Source organism: Corella eumyota, chromosome 4 (assembly GCF_963082875.1).
Source record: "Corella eumyota chromosome 4, kaCorEumy4.1, whole genome shotgun sequence".
Classification (NCBI taxonomy): Eukaryota; Metazoa; Chordata; class Ascidiacea; order Phlebobranchia; family Corellidae; genus Corella; species Corella eumyota.
The window spans coordinates 8,197,261-8,211,771 of NC_137493.1; the positions used below are offsets into that span (position 1 = coordinate 8,197,261).

General features: G+C 29.8%; 6 protein-coding genes across 6 annotated transcripts; 5 read left to right on the plus strand and 1 right to left on the minus strand.

The window, feature by feature from the left end:
- Positions 1–312: 312 nt before the first annotated feature.
- LOC145750743 (ABC-type oligopeptide transporter ABCB9-like) lies at positions 313–6,459 on the plus strand. Its single transcript, XM_082566825.1, has 12 exons — positions 313–820; positions 1,051–1,305; positions 1,458–1,661; positions 1,961–2,166; positions 2,834–3,031; positions 3,282–3,432; positions 3,804–3,973; positions 4,243–4,416; positions 4,590–4,755; positions 5,109–5,245; positions 5,786–5,964; positions 6,216–6,459. The coding sequence occupies exons 1-12, from the start codon at positions 313–315 to the stop codon at positions 6,412–6,414; spliced, it is 2,547 nt and encodes an 848-aa protein (XP_082422951.1). The 3' UTR covers positions 6,415–6,459.
- A 1,093-nt stretch (positions 6,460–7,552) lies between these two features.
- Positions 7,553–9,259, plus strand: LOC145751523 (lysosomal acid phosphatase-like). Its single transcript, XM_082567697.1, has one exon. The coding sequence runs from the start codon at positions 7,598–7,600 to the stop codon at positions 8,882–8,884; it is 1,287 nt and encodes a 428-aa protein (XP_082423823.1). The 5' UTR covers positions 7,553–7,597; the 3' UTR covers positions 8,885–9,259.
- A 2-nt stretch (positions 9,260–9,261) lies between these two features.
- LOC145751524 (uncharacterized) lies at positions 9,262–11,601 on the plus strand. The gene is made up of 7 exons (XM_082567698.1): positions 9,262–9,456; positions 9,557–9,641; positions 9,868–9,954; positions 10,304–10,437; positions 10,859–10,926; positions 11,004–11,086; positions 11,256–11,601. Exons 1-7 carry the CDS (start codon positions 9,305–9,307, stop codon positions 11,385–11,387), a joined length of 741 nt encoding a protein of 246 aa, XP_082423824.1. The 5' UTR covers positions 9,262–9,304; the 3' UTR covers positions 11,388–11,601.
- LOC145750745 (transmembrane protein 254-like) lies at positions 11,599–11,961 on the plus strand. The gene has a single exon (XM_082566826.1). The coding sequence runs from the start codon at positions 11,599–11,601 to the stop codon at positions 11,959–11,961; it is 363 nt and encodes a 120-aa protein (XP_082422952.1).
- Positions 11,962–12,415: 454 nt separating this feature from the next.
- On the plus strand, positions 12,416–13,335 carry LOC145751525 (uncharacterized). The gene is made up of 3 exons (XM_082567700.1): positions 12,416–12,652; positions 12,733–12,863; positions 12,922–13,335. Exons 1-3 carry the CDS (start codon positions 12,493–12,495, stop codon positions 13,093–13,095), a joined length of 465 nt encoding a protein of 154 aa, XP_082423826.1. The 5' UTR covers positions 12,416–12,492; the 3' UTR covers positions 13,096–13,335.
- A 147-nt stretch (positions 13,336–13,482) lies between these two features.
- On the minus strand, positions 13,483–14,074 carry LOC145751528 (contactin-associated protein like 5-3-like). The gene is made up of 3 exons (XM_082567701.1): positions 14,012–14,074; positions 13,739–13,871; positions 13,483–13,670 (listed from the first exon to the last, which is right to left on the minus strand). The coding sequence occupies exons 1-3, from the start codon at positions 14,066–14,068 to the stop codon at positions 13,483–13,485; spliced, it is 378 nt and encodes a 125-aa protein (XP_082423827.1). The 5' UTR covers positions 14,069–14,074.
- Between the last annotated feature and the right edge of the window lie 437 nt (positions 14,075–14,511).

Sequence of the window (14,511 nt, forward strand, 5' to 3'; positions counted from 1 at the left end):
GTCAACTTTTCGTTCAACTTTCTTTATTTATACGAACCTAAAAAGTATTAAACCACGTGCAGACGTGCTAGGTTAACACATATTTTAATTGCTTCCTTTCCTTATGCTTTAAATTAAATCTTTCAAATATATTGAAAAGTATTAAATTCTGATAAATTCATATTTTTGTTAGTAAATTAAATTGTAAGCTTACATATTTACATTTGTTAACAGATTATCGGATAACAGACTAGGCAGATATTAGAGTAAAAGGAGATTTAAATATTATACTTTAATAGATAAAAACAATTAAAAAATAACTGAACGAAAAAAATGACGTGCAAAATTCTGTTATGTATGCTAGCGTCTTGTATCGATGCTATTTTAGTTACTATGTTGTTTATACAAGGAACAAATTGGACGCTGTTTCGAAAACCATTTGTCAAAGAAACATTTTCTACCAACTTTATGGACATTTGTTTTTTAACATATTTACGAACTTGTGTGATACTCGGGGCTTCAATTGGGGTGATGTTGAACCAAACTATCGGCCCTTCCCGCTTAAAAACTTTCAGATGGTTATCGAAACTTATAGCATTAATAAATGCATATTACTCTTGCATTAAACTTCTTCTTTATGCGGAAGAAGATTCTTTTGTTGCAAGTCCAACGGTTTATTGGTTTTGGGGTTTGTTTTCTAGCAGTCTGCTTGGATGTGTGTTGTTTATGTATCAATGGGATATTTTGGCTTTTTACAAGAATACCAACTTGAAAAATATTGATGTTGAAGTAGTTAATGAAGAAAAACAAAATTTGCTGTCTTCTGCAACACCGATAAATGGTAAAACTTAATTATATAATTTTGGAGAAAAGTTTAATTTTATAAAAAAAAAACAATTATGTCTTATATTAGATTTTAACCCTTTAGTTTACCCACTAAAAGTGTACAATACAAAAGGTTAATCTAGTTAGATGAGTATATATATTTATTTTCCGTTTGTGAAAAAAACTTATTGATGGAAACATTATAATATTTTGTTTTTTATGAATTTTATTTGTATATATATTAAGTATCGGATGATTTCAATGAATTGGGCAGTTCTAATTCGACTGAAGACAGTTTCAGCGACAGCAATGCTGAATCAGAAAATAACAAAAAGAAAAAAAAAAAAACTTTAACTGAATTGGCCAGTAAAGCAACTATAAAAAAGATGTTGATGTACACCCTACCAGATATCCATTACCTCTTAATCGGTCTGTTTTTTTTGATTGGTGCTGCTGTTGCTGAAATATTTATACCCTTGTATACTGGAAAGGTTATTTCAGGTAAGTTGTTTTACAAATTCATATTATAATGTTGTTCATATTGCAAAAATATTTTAAAGTTTGATAAATATATATTTAAATTTTTTTATTCCTGTAATTTAAACATATTTTTCATCATAAAACTTTAATAAATATTTATTGATTATTTTTAGGCATAGTAGTTGCTGGTCAAAGTGGAAACTTTTTCCGGGATATTATAGAAATGGCACTAATTTCAATTGCAGCATCAGTTTGTGCTGGATTAAGGGCAGGGTTTTTAATGGTGACGATTCAACGCTTAAATATTCGAGTTCGAAATGCGCTTTTTGAATCTGTTACAAGACAAGAATTAGGATTTTTTGATAAAACGCGAACAGGTTTTTGGTTTATATATATTACTAAAAAAACTTACTTAACTTTTTTAAAACTGATCCTTAAGAATATAAGTTTAATTTATTAAGCTTGTTTTTTGACCTACTTTTATAGGAACAAGTGTTAGGTCCATTAGAGCAATGTGGAAAGCTACTTTTCGAAATTATCAAATTATATTTTAAAGCAAATTTTACTAACACTTATTAGCCAAGTTTTTTAGAGAATTTTTTACAGTCTTATGTTGTATTACAATTTAAAGTTTTCAGCTTAGACGGCCATAAATAATGCATTGATTATTTTAAAGGTGACATCACATCACGGCTTACATCAGACACCACAACAATGAGCGACACAATTGGGTTAGAAATGAACTGTTTTATAAGAACAGTTATTAAGGGGGTCGGTGTTTGTGTTTTCATGTTTTCGCTTTCCTGGAAAATGTCAGTAATTACTTTTATGGGCCTTCCGCTTGTGTTTGCAGTGTCAGAGATTTATGGAAATTACTACAAGGTATCATAAATCTGGTTAATATTAAACTTTTTGAATTTTTTAATTTTACACAGCCTACTATCTATATATATATAGGATGCTTAGTAGACAATATATACGCTATAAATATATATGTCCAATTTATAGGGCTACAATATAAATAAAACTGACGTTTGTGGTGGGCAGGTAAGTTATTATAGACATATATTAGTTGGGAGTTTTTTTTTGTATTTATCTTTATCCTCGATGTGGGAATGTTGAATGCGCGACTTAAACATAGAGTAACAACTGTTACTTCGTACCAGTCTCGAGTTGCCTTTAGCAGTTTGGGATATTATAGAATATAATTGCCCAGTAATTATGCTGCTGATTAAGTGCTGGCTCAGCAGGAGTTCATACCATTTACAGCGCCTTACTTAAGGGCGCTACAGCATGAGAGCAGTGGGGATTAAACCCACGACTTCATGGTGGTGTAGCAAGTGTTCTTACCACTACACCACGCTGCCAGTAGTTTTAAAATGCAGATGTAAGGACGGACTATCAACTATTTTTATTGATTTTTGCAACTTGATCCTTAAATTATTCTAATAGACTAATCATAAAAAAAAATTCTATAACAAACATAAAAATTATTAAAATATTTAAAATATATCACAACACTTAAATCAAACAATTAATCTTTTTTTAGCGCCTTCAAAAGTTGGTCCAGGATAAATTTGCAATTGCAAACGAGGTAGCAGAAGAAGTGTGCTCATCAATGTTAACTGTTCGTAGTTTTGCCAATGAGAAAGGTGAGCGGGAAAGATATAGCAAGAAATTGTTCGATGTTTACAAAGTGCAAAAAAAGCAAGCTATATCGTATTCTGGTTACATTTGGTGTACTGAGGTATATTAATTCCATTTTTTCCATTTTAAATTTTTTTAGTTGAAATAGATATAGGTTAAAATTATGATGTTTTTTAACCTTAGTATGCATAAAAGATATAAAATTCAAACTAACAATGTAAAACTTTTAATGTAAAAATGTTTAGCATCCTGTATTGTATTAATTGATCTTGGATTTATATTTCAAAATTTAGCCTGTATATATAATTTTAGTGAATTTATTTTTTTAAATCTTTTTTTTTTAATTTCAGAGTTTTCAGTTGCTGCTGTTAGTTCTAACACTCTGGTATGGTGGTGTTTTAATAATGGCTGGTTCACTAACTGCACAAAACTTCATCGCATTTATCTTATATCAGGAACAGCTCGGTGATTGCTTTAATGAGATAGGAGAGGTTTACACTGGTATGTATCATGCATTTTTAAACTCAGGGAATCATTGAAAACACTTATTTTTTACTAATGCCATGTTTAAGCATACTTTCATGCTATAGCACATTTTGGTTTGGAGCTATAACTGGTATAAACTCTTGCTGAGCCAATACTTATTTGGCAGCTTATATTTACTGGGCAATTATAATCTATAGGTCGTGAAGTCTACCTTCTCATCGAGGATAAAGAAATATATATATAAAGAAATAATGTGACAGATAAATAAAAATTTCAGTTTTTAAAAAAAAATGAATTCGTTAAGTTTATTAAATTAAAAAAAAATCTTAAAAGAACATGGAAAGAATAACAGATTGTAATTTTACCTCCCCAAAATTGTCATTTAGGATTAATGCAAGCACTTGGTGCTGCTGAAAAAGTTTTTGAATTAATTCAAAGAAAACCAATAATAAGTTTGGAGGAGGGAAAACTGGAGGATACAAATATTAATGGCAAAGTTTCTTTTAATGATATTTCATTTTCTTATCCATCTCGGCCAGATCAACCTATTTTAAAAGTACAAAATTTTGCAATTCTTAATTGTTATCATTTAAAAATAAGACTAATATTTGGTAAGTGTAGTGTTATGACATATCCCATAAAGCAAGACATTAGTCTATTTTTTACATTTTTTAATAGCCTCATAGATTTAATAAAAAAAATTTTTTGAGCCTGAATAAATTCTACACTAAATATTTGCAATTAAGAGTTAATGGTAAATTGTGTAACCTCCAAATAAGATCAAATATATTAAAACTTAATCTAGAATTTTTTTTTAATTTTTAGGAAGTCTCGTTTGAAGTGGAACCAGGAGAGGTGGTGGCATTAGTTGGACCGAGCGGCGGTGGAAAATCTTCATGTGTGAAATTACTTCAAAGATTTTATGAACCTTCCAACGGTTCGATTTTGTTAGATAAAAACCCCGTCAGCTTGTATAAACATGATTTTCTCCACAAAATGGTATTTTTTAATAAAAGTTAGACCTTTATGTAGAATTTATAGTCCACAATTTGCATAGTAATATATTTACAAATTAATGTGTATATAACTAAAATTGCTTGTAAATTTTAACGTATGTTGCATAACCATGTTAAAATAACTTTATTTCTTGCAATTTTTTTTAACATTATTAGATATCTATGGTGGGACAGGAACCGGTTTTGTATGCAAGGTCGATACGGGAAAATATTGTTTATGGTTTAGACCCAACATCCTACACTAAGCAAATGATTGTTGATGCTGCCATTAAGGCAAATGCACACAGTTTTATTACGGAATTGAAAGACCAATATGAAACAGGTAGAAATAGTTTTTTATAGACAAGTTTAAAGTTATTTAAAAGGTTTTTTAAATTCGAACTTTTATAAGTACATTAAATTTCCAATTCTTAAAGTTCTTTTTTACTTGTTTTGTTTGTATTTTTTATCTTTGATGTGGTAATGTCGAATTCTAAGCCTAAACATAAAATAACAGTAGTTACTCCTAACCAGTCTTGAGATGTCTTTGACAGTTTGGGTTTTATGTGTACAGCAAGCCTTGTATAAGGGCTTAACAGCATAAAGGCAAACCAAGTGTTCCAAAATGTTTATTTATTATTGAAAGTTTAAAATATGGCATTTATTTATTAGCAAACCTTATAAATTTTATTGTAGAATGCGGTGAAAAGGGAGCTCAATTATCTGGAGGTCAGAAGCAAAGAATAGCAATAGCTCGTGCACTGGTTCGGAATCCAAAAGTTTTGTTACTAGACGAAGCTACAAGCGCTTTGGATACTGAAAGCGAATTTTTGGTGAGTTTAAGTTTCAAAATATTTTGCATAACTGGCAATTTTTATTAAATCATTTAGTTTTTTTTCTGTATATATCTTTATCCTCAATGTGGGAAGGTCGAATGCGCGACCTAAACATAAAGTAACATCAGTTACTCCAACCCAGTCACGAGTTGCCTTTAGCAGTTTGGGATATTATAGAGTACAATTGCCCGGTAATTATGCTGCTGATTAAGTGCTGGCTCAGCAGGAGTTAATACCGTTTATAACACCTTACTCAAGGGCGCTACAGCATGAGAGCAGCGGGGATTGAACCCACAACCTCATTGTGGTGTAGCATATGTTTCTACCACTACACCACGCTTCCGGTATAGTTATACCTCTTTTATTTTGCTAAATCAAATCGCCAAAAAACATATTTGTAATTTTTTATTTCTTATTTTTTAAGTTGGATTCAGCCCATATTAACAAAAATATAGATTTTGTCAATTTTTTACATTGTTTCTGTCACTAGTATATTAAAAAACTTAAACGAAATATTATTATATTTATTAATTTTAGGTTCAAGAAGCTTTAGAAAGAAGTAAATCCGACCGCACAGTTATTCTTATTGCCCATCGGCTGAGCACTGTTGAAAGAGCCGACAAGATTATAGTTATCGATAAGGGGCAAGTATTAGAACAGGGAAATCACCAGGAGTTAATGTCAAAACGGGGAAAATATTACACCTTAGTTCATAGGTATATTAATTAATTTAATTTTTTTTTTTTAGAGAAATTAGTAAAGTACTGGCCCTGTTTTTTGTGTTTGTTATATAAATAAAACTGATACTTGGCCATGTTAAGGTGCACCACAAATGACATTTTGTGTTTTAAAGGCCTTTTTTTTGGAGTAACAATATTTTCCATTATCCCCCATTAAAACGATGTTTGTGTGTTTTTTAAAAGACTATATGCAGTCATTTTATTAAATCTATATTGCTTTTAAACAGGCAACTTCATTTGACATCAAAATTAACTAATTTAAAAGACAAAGAGATTCTAAATTTTTCCGATGACAGTTCTGGTAAAACAGCAAATTCAATAGAAATATCAAATACGCGAAGAAGAAAATCTAGTAAAAATATTTTAATAGCTTCATCATTAAGTAGTGAAAGCAGTGTTGAATCATCATTACCTCGCAATATTTAATTTTTATTTATTTGGGTATTTTGCAATTTAAGATTAAATTTTTAAGAACTGTGCACTTTTATTTTTGGTAAAACTTATTTTTTATGTTTTTACCCTTACGTAAAAAGAGTTTTAAAACTGAATTTTATGCAGAATTTTTTCATTTTATACAAGATTTGGTTTTATATGATTGCCAGTAATTTTTTAGAGTTGAAGAGTCCTCATTTATAAGTTTTAAAAAAATAAAAAAGATTACATTTTCCTTTTATATAATATTATTTAATAATTGGTTGATAAAAAAAAATAATTTGTTGGATAGCACTAAAATACGGGTTCTGGGGTGAGGAAAATAGCAAAACCATACGTAAACGTTAACAAAAAATCGCTGAATGCGGAATTTTTATACCTTTCCCTAATCCTTTCTTGCACTTTGTAGTTAATTTTGTATCATCTCTTGACCTTTAAAGTCAATCCCGCATCATCCCTCAGTCCTTAAGACAAATACCGCATTTATCCAGCAGCAAAATACAAAATGCTGTATCGTCCCGTACGTTAGTATTGTCCAACTGTTAAACTTGGCTTTACTTCATTGGGTTCTGGGTTTAATACTTAAGCTTGATTTTGTTACTACAAATTAAACAAAACACATATACATTTAAAATAAGTTACTTGTTATTTTTTTGAGAATATGACTTTCCTCGGTTCCGTAATTCCGCTTTGCATTGTTCTTTGATTCTGTTCTTTTCCGCCTTTTTTATTTAGGTTTTTCGCGCAACAAAGTAAGAGAATAATAAAATACAATATATAATAAATTAACGCGACGGGAAAAAAGTGATTTAAAACATACCTTAACGAAAGTTATATTACATAGCTGTAATTCGGTTCTACTAAATACAACACAAGAACCATATAGCCAGGGGAATACATTTACGCGTAGACTAAGCGACCAAGAGCATTTTCTAGACAAGAGTTAGGGCTGGGTGGGGTTATCAAAAAGTATCTTATTGTTAGTATTTCATTTTAAATCAAAAAACAGTATTTTCAAATAAACAGTCAACGAGTTCATTGTGGTCCTGTCCTTGGGTGGTAATTTTGGTAGGACCCACAATAATCTGATAATTGGCAATTATAACAAAGCTCTTTCATTTTTTGCAGTTCATTGATTTTTTTAATTCTTGTCATTTTAATTGTTGTTGTCCAAGAAATGTTGTGGTTGTACGCTTGTGTAATTATTCTTGCTTTGTTTGCGAAGCAAGGAGTAGCTGAGGATAAGTTAATATTTTCTAATGTGGTTTGGAGGCATGGTGCAAGATCAACAATACACGATTATGATGTTAACCCAAGTAATGTGTGGCCACAAGGCGCAGGGCAACTTACCCAGATTGGCATGGGAATGCAATATAAACTAGGTGAATTTTTGCGAAAAAGGTACACTGGATTTTTAGATGAGTCTTATAAGCGGGTTGAAATTATAGTAAGAAGCACGGATATTGATCGTACACTGATGAGTGCTGAAGCAAATATGGCAGGTTTATTTAAACCTTTTGGTAGCCAAAAATGGAATGGCACTAGTACAAGTTGGCAACCTATACCTATTCACACATTACCTGTTTCTGATGACTCTTTGCTGTCTCTTTCATGTACTGCTTCTGTCGGGTATAAAGCAATAATAAAAAACATTATGTCTTCACAAAAGTACAAAGATCTAAATACTAAGTATAAACTGTTTTTCAAATCAATTCAAAGAGATTCAAATTTCAATGTTACCTTAAATATGAGTACATCATGGGGAATTCAGGATTCTATCAAATGTGAAAAAGCTCAAAACGTGTCCATGCCTAGTTGGGTTACACCACATGTTATTGAAAAATTAGATGAAATAGTAGGATTGGACATGGGGATTAGATTTGGTGGTGTTGGGAGTGAAGATAGAGTTAAACTTGCAAAATATACTGGTGGCTATCTGGTTAATGAATATATTAACAACATGAAAGATGCTGTTAGTCAAAATGCAACTTACAAAATTAAAGCTTATTCAGCACATGACACAACACTTTCTGCCTTGTTGATGGCTTTTAATGTTTATAATTGGAAACAGCCACCTTTTGCTTCTGCTATTTTAGTCGAACTTTATCAAAATGCATCCAATTCATATTTTGTAAAAGGATTTTTTAGAAATTCTTCCAAATCTTTGATTCCACTTAAATTGTTTGGTTGTGATTATAACTGTTTGCTTACAGATTTTATTAAACTAGCCCAAAACATTATTCCAAATGAACAAGACCGACAAAATTGTTTAATAACTTCACCGTCTGATAATGGAGTGGACCCCGAGCTTGTTATAATTGGAGCATTATTTACTATTCTGTTATGCACTTGGCTTGGGCTTGTTGTAGTGGTGTGCAAATCAATTTATGAAAAAAACAAAGCAAATCATAATGAATATGAACCTGTAAATGATTATATTGACTCTGACCGTGATCAGGTTTAAACTTCATAGAAAATGCAGTATAAATATAAGAATCCATTCTTTGCTGGTGTTATGCTTACATTAAACAAATCCCTTCAGTACCGTGTTATACAGGCCTTTTTTTATGTTAGACTGTGCATGTTAAGTACGATTTATTTAACTTTTGCACTTTAAAGTTTAATTATATATATATTTATTTCTGTAAAATTTTGTTTTTTTATTTTACCATTGTGAAAAAATGATGTATTAAAATTGATTAAAATTAAATTAATAACAGTTATTTTTTATCACCATAAATGAAAAAACGTACTACACCTATATACCTATTCGTTAAACATTGATATGTCAATACATACAAATATATATTATTTTTAATATTATTTTTTTCACATTAAGGTATCAGTATTGTAATATTATTAGGTTTTCAAATTTTAGATAATAATGAATGGAAAAAAGAAATTAAACGGTGTTCAGCATCTGCTCTCGACCCACGAATCTCATTTTAGTCAAGGAAGAATAAGTGATATGGAAAACAAAAGTTTAAGTGAGCTTCATGAGCTTTTAACAAGACAGGAAAATATACTAAACAATAGGTAAAAACTTGCATAAACTTTAAATATTTTAAATGAATAAAGAAAGTAAATTAGCATTTTATTTTTTGTGATAACCTTTAAATGAAGATTTTAATTTTAGACAATTTTTATTAAAATTGCCAGATAGAGGTGAGAAAATACTAAAGTTTGTTGACAAAATTAAAGAAAATATTCATAAGAAAGAGGTGAGTTCACATATTTATATCTGTCTTGTTTAACGTTTTGATTTTAAAATATTTCTCTAATTTAGTAAAATATTTTTAAAAAAATTTTTGTTGCTACCTATATCAAAATAGATGATATTAAACTTAGTTAAATATATACTATTTTTTACCAATTTTTTAAACAACATCTTAATGTATACATAAGACACTTGTTTTTATTATATATAAACGATATCTTGTTTAACAGGCTGAAAATAAAAATAAAGTTTTGAACAGTTATGATATCAATGGTGCACAAACAGTAAAACCAGATGGTGTTGAAAATAGCACAAAGGTATAATATCATAATATTACTTTTATATTCTTGTTAACTTTAATTTACAGTTTATTGTTTAAAGAGTACTTAAGTACTGGTATCAGTTTTAGTATTATTATAAAATAACAGTTTTGGGTAATTTTGTTAGACTTTATAAACTATGTAAATTTTTTAGGGTAATTACTTTTACTTTATATATAAACTTACTAGCAAAAAGTTGTAAAATTTTATTAATATTTGGCCTAATTCATTGTATTATTTAACGCCCAATTATTATTATGTTTATTTATACAAACACTGAGCAATATTGAGTAGGCCCACCGTAATTAGTCGTTTAGATGCCTTTATTAACAGTTTATTTTTTAAGATAAATAATAAATCGGACCTACAAGTTATTGAAAAAGGATTTGGAAATTTAAACATTCACGAAGGACCCCATTATAATGTCATTCGGAAAGCAAACGAGAAAAATAATAAGACTTCAAAATTTATACTTAACAGGTATTTTTGTGGTTTATAAAACTAACCATGTTCTACATGATATATTTTTAAAAAAAATTCGTTTTGTTGATTTATTAATTCAAAAGCATTTTAATGAATAAACATTTAACCAACTAATATATATATATACTCGAAAAAGACTTTTTACTGACAATGAGACAATTTTTTAACTTTTGCTTACTCTAATCTCTGGAAATGCCAATTATTTTTGAACAAGTGACCTAAATTTCAGTAAAATATTGTTTTTAAACTTTTGGTTTTGAAAAAATGTGCATTTCCTATAATGGTTTTTAGAAATGTGGGCATTTACGCAATTAAATACTATCGTGAATTTGAAATTTTTTTTAATTTTGAAATTTTTTTTATATTTTATTTTAAATAATCTATTAAAACAGTATAAGCATTGTTACTTTCTCTTTAGACAAATTGAAAAATCAAAATCAAATTCAACAAATAACAAAACTGAATTAGAAAATTCAACAAATAATGGTAAAGAAAAAAATTGTAATGTAATATTTTTTATGGTAGTAGGTAAAACACTTAAAAATTTATTTAATTAAATTTAGGCGAAGGCAATATGAGATCAGCTGTTATTATTTCTGTTGAAGAATCCAGATCGCTTTTAAACACACAGCAAAAATCGATTCAGGTTTTGTTTGGTTATTACTGCTTCTTACAGTTTGGGGTTGTTTAGTAAAAAAAAATTAATTATCCTGTCAAATTTTTAAAAGTATTTATAAAATGCTTATTGAACTATCAATTTGAAACTGTTATAATTTAAAATTCTAATTGTTTGTAAAAAAAAAAATATTTTTAAGGAACATAAAGCTGCAGCTACTCTTAATAAGATGATGTCAAAATATGGTATTACTGATGATACGGTTCTATTCGAAGACAAACTTCAAGAAAATAATGAAAACTTTATCGAAAATAATTCTGATGTGGACTAAAATTGTTAGACATTTTTGTTAAAATAGTTTTTCGAGAAAGAGACAGCAAAGAATAAAACCTAAAAGTGAAGTTGACAAGCTTATTACTGAAATACTCAAAAAAAAGTTTAATTTTACTAATGTTACTAACCTGCTAAAATAAATTCTATTTTTTTTTTAAATATTCTGTTGAAATATTCTCTTGCAGAAATAGGGTTTTAATTAATTAAAAATGGATCCTAAATATTTTAAGCAAGCCAATTTTATTCTTGCTTCAGCCATCGTAACCGGAATGGGTCTTTGTCATCTGGGATGTTTTAACCCACATGTTGTACCCCACGAGTACATGGGTCCCCTGGGTCAGCTCTATAAGTTGGTTAGCATCACGTACCCCAGTCTTATTCGCTGGATATATTATCCAGCCGTTCTTGTGCATGTAACAGAAGCTATACTTACGATACCAATGACGACGTCAAGAGGAATTACAGATAATGTGACTCGCGTGAAATGGTTTGTTCAAACACTTCTTTTAGGCATTGGTTCCATGTCTTTGCTAATGTCTTACAAGCCAAAAGAACAACCGAAACGACACTAAATATTCTTTTGTTTGTATTTATACAAGTTACCTCTCATAAATATTGTAATTCTAAACTACAATTATTCAAGAGCGAATTTATTTTTGTTTAAAAAATTTCAAGCCCGCAAAATTTAACGGTTTTACAAAAATTAATGTTGGATCTGCTTAAAATTATTTTTAGGTCCGCATCAAATTCAACATTAAGCGTTATTGTTATGCAATTAAATTTTCTTTAAATTATATACTTTGTTTTTTCTGTCTGTAATAAGAAATGCGAGTAACATGAAGAAGGTGTCATATAAGGTTGTGATACAATTAACCGATACAATTATTGTTATCTTTCTTGTTGACTGTGATCACCTTACAAAACTATAAAGTACTAGGTAATGTAATCTGCTGTAGCGACATATGATCGTCCTAAACGTCTTTGAAGATAAAAGACTCAGTAGCTACATTGTGACTAATAGAAGTGCCTATAGTAGAAGTTAATTTTTTTTAAGTAAGCTTAGTGTAAAGTTTGTTTGTTGTAAATGACGATTGTTTAAAAAAATGAGTGACCGAATCCCAAACCAGTCGCAAAACCGTGCCCACAAGAAAAATATCGGAGTTATTAAATCGTTAAGCAAAAGTGTTGAACAAATGCAGAAAGATAAAAAGAAGACAATGCAAAATATCGATCATGAAATGCTGGACAACCTCAAATTTCTTGGTAATTCTAATTTTTATTCTTGTTATAAGCCTACATGATATATAACAACAATTCATTTTGTATGGGTTTAATTTTTTAAGAACAAATTCAACAGAATAGTGGTCACAGCGTTAATTACGACGAGGTTTATCCCGAGCATCGGAAATCCATAAAGGACGACCAGAGACCGGACAAGTTTCGGCCTACTAAAAGTTCCGTAGTTAGAATGGAGGTAGGCTTTAAGCTACCTTTATTATTACCCTTATAAAAAATTTGCCTTTTTATTGAAGGTAAATCTACGAAAATCGCTGACCGAGGCAAATTTTAAGGTACGCAGTTCTGAGTTCATGCAGCGCTGGACAAATTCCTTTGAGATAGATCTTGCATTAGACGATTGGCATCTTCGCGAACGCCACAAAGAACTGAAAATTACCGAACCTGAATGGACTTACCCGCATTCCTAACAAACTTATTTGCATTGTTAGTTTGTGTTGAGTTTTTTTTATTACTTTGCCCATTTATATATAAATTAACTTTTTAAATTACCTACTATTAAAAAAAAATTAATTTTTTTAAACTGAGGTTGTGTAAGTGTTTACCATCTTTAACAAAATTTTCGTTTTTTATGTAATATAACAAAAATTTGAAATATAGCCTATGTCATTATTTTTGATAATTTACTTAGTGGAGTATATGTAACATGAAATCCCTATACAGACATGTTTCTTTTTTTGAGTGTTTTTGTATTAACAAGTGGTTTTATATGGTACTTCGAATACAATTTATAAAAAGTATGATTAATACAGTTAAAAGAAGGGTAATGCCATACCACATTAGTGTTATTATTTGTTTTAAGCTTTTCCAAAACACTCGAGCTTTCCTAAAGTGTGCCAAGCTGTTTCACTAGAATCCCCTGCATCTCCATGTTTTAACCCAATAACTGGTAGGTGGTCCTTGTTCGTTAAATAACCTTCGTCAAAGGTTTCTGGAAGGCTATTTTTGTCACAATTGCATTTTTTTGATGAATCTTCACATGTCCCTATGATAACAGAAATAAATAGTTATGGTTAGCTGTAAGCAAAAACTTATCAAATAAAGTTCTAATACCATCTTCACCACACGCGCAATAAAAGTCACGTGTCGCTCCTCCCCAATAATGTCGGTCCACTCCATCACGTGACACCCATGCGCCTCCAGGATTACTATTGCTGTAAAAAAGCAATGATTGGAGACATCGCAACTAGAATAAATCAAAAAACATAACTATTTCATCTATTAAATGCACGTAGCCTACAGGGAATAAAAATTTTTTTTTTTTACAGAATTGTAAAGATTTTTACCGATAAAAAATAATCTCTATTAACATTACTAAGGCCTTACTTTAATAAACTGTCGGCATGTAAGTGAAGCTTCAATAACGGAAACTATTTGCTGCATGGCAACGTCGTAATTAACGGTTTGACTTGAACATTTGTATGTTTCGCAATTTATTACTTCTTTTTCAGTTTCAAAATCATTTCCCAACATGGTAACTGTTATTAAAAATAAGTTAATAAAAATTAGCTCTACATTTTAGTTTTAATAGTTTGGGGCGGCTTACTTGGATTGTGTGGATCGGAGAAATTACAATACACGTGGAATGGTAACGACAACTGTGGTATGGGATTAATGAGATAATTTCCAGATGGACTTCCTGGTTCTTTGTACGCACATGTTTTTACAATACCTGTTTAAAAAAATCAATGTTATTAATTTTAGAGTCATACTTGACACGATTATATCTAGATTTTATAACAACCTGTCATTGCAATAATTCTTTCATCAATCAAATTTTGTAAAAATGTTGGATCTACCGGTGGTCCAACTGGTCCAATACTTCC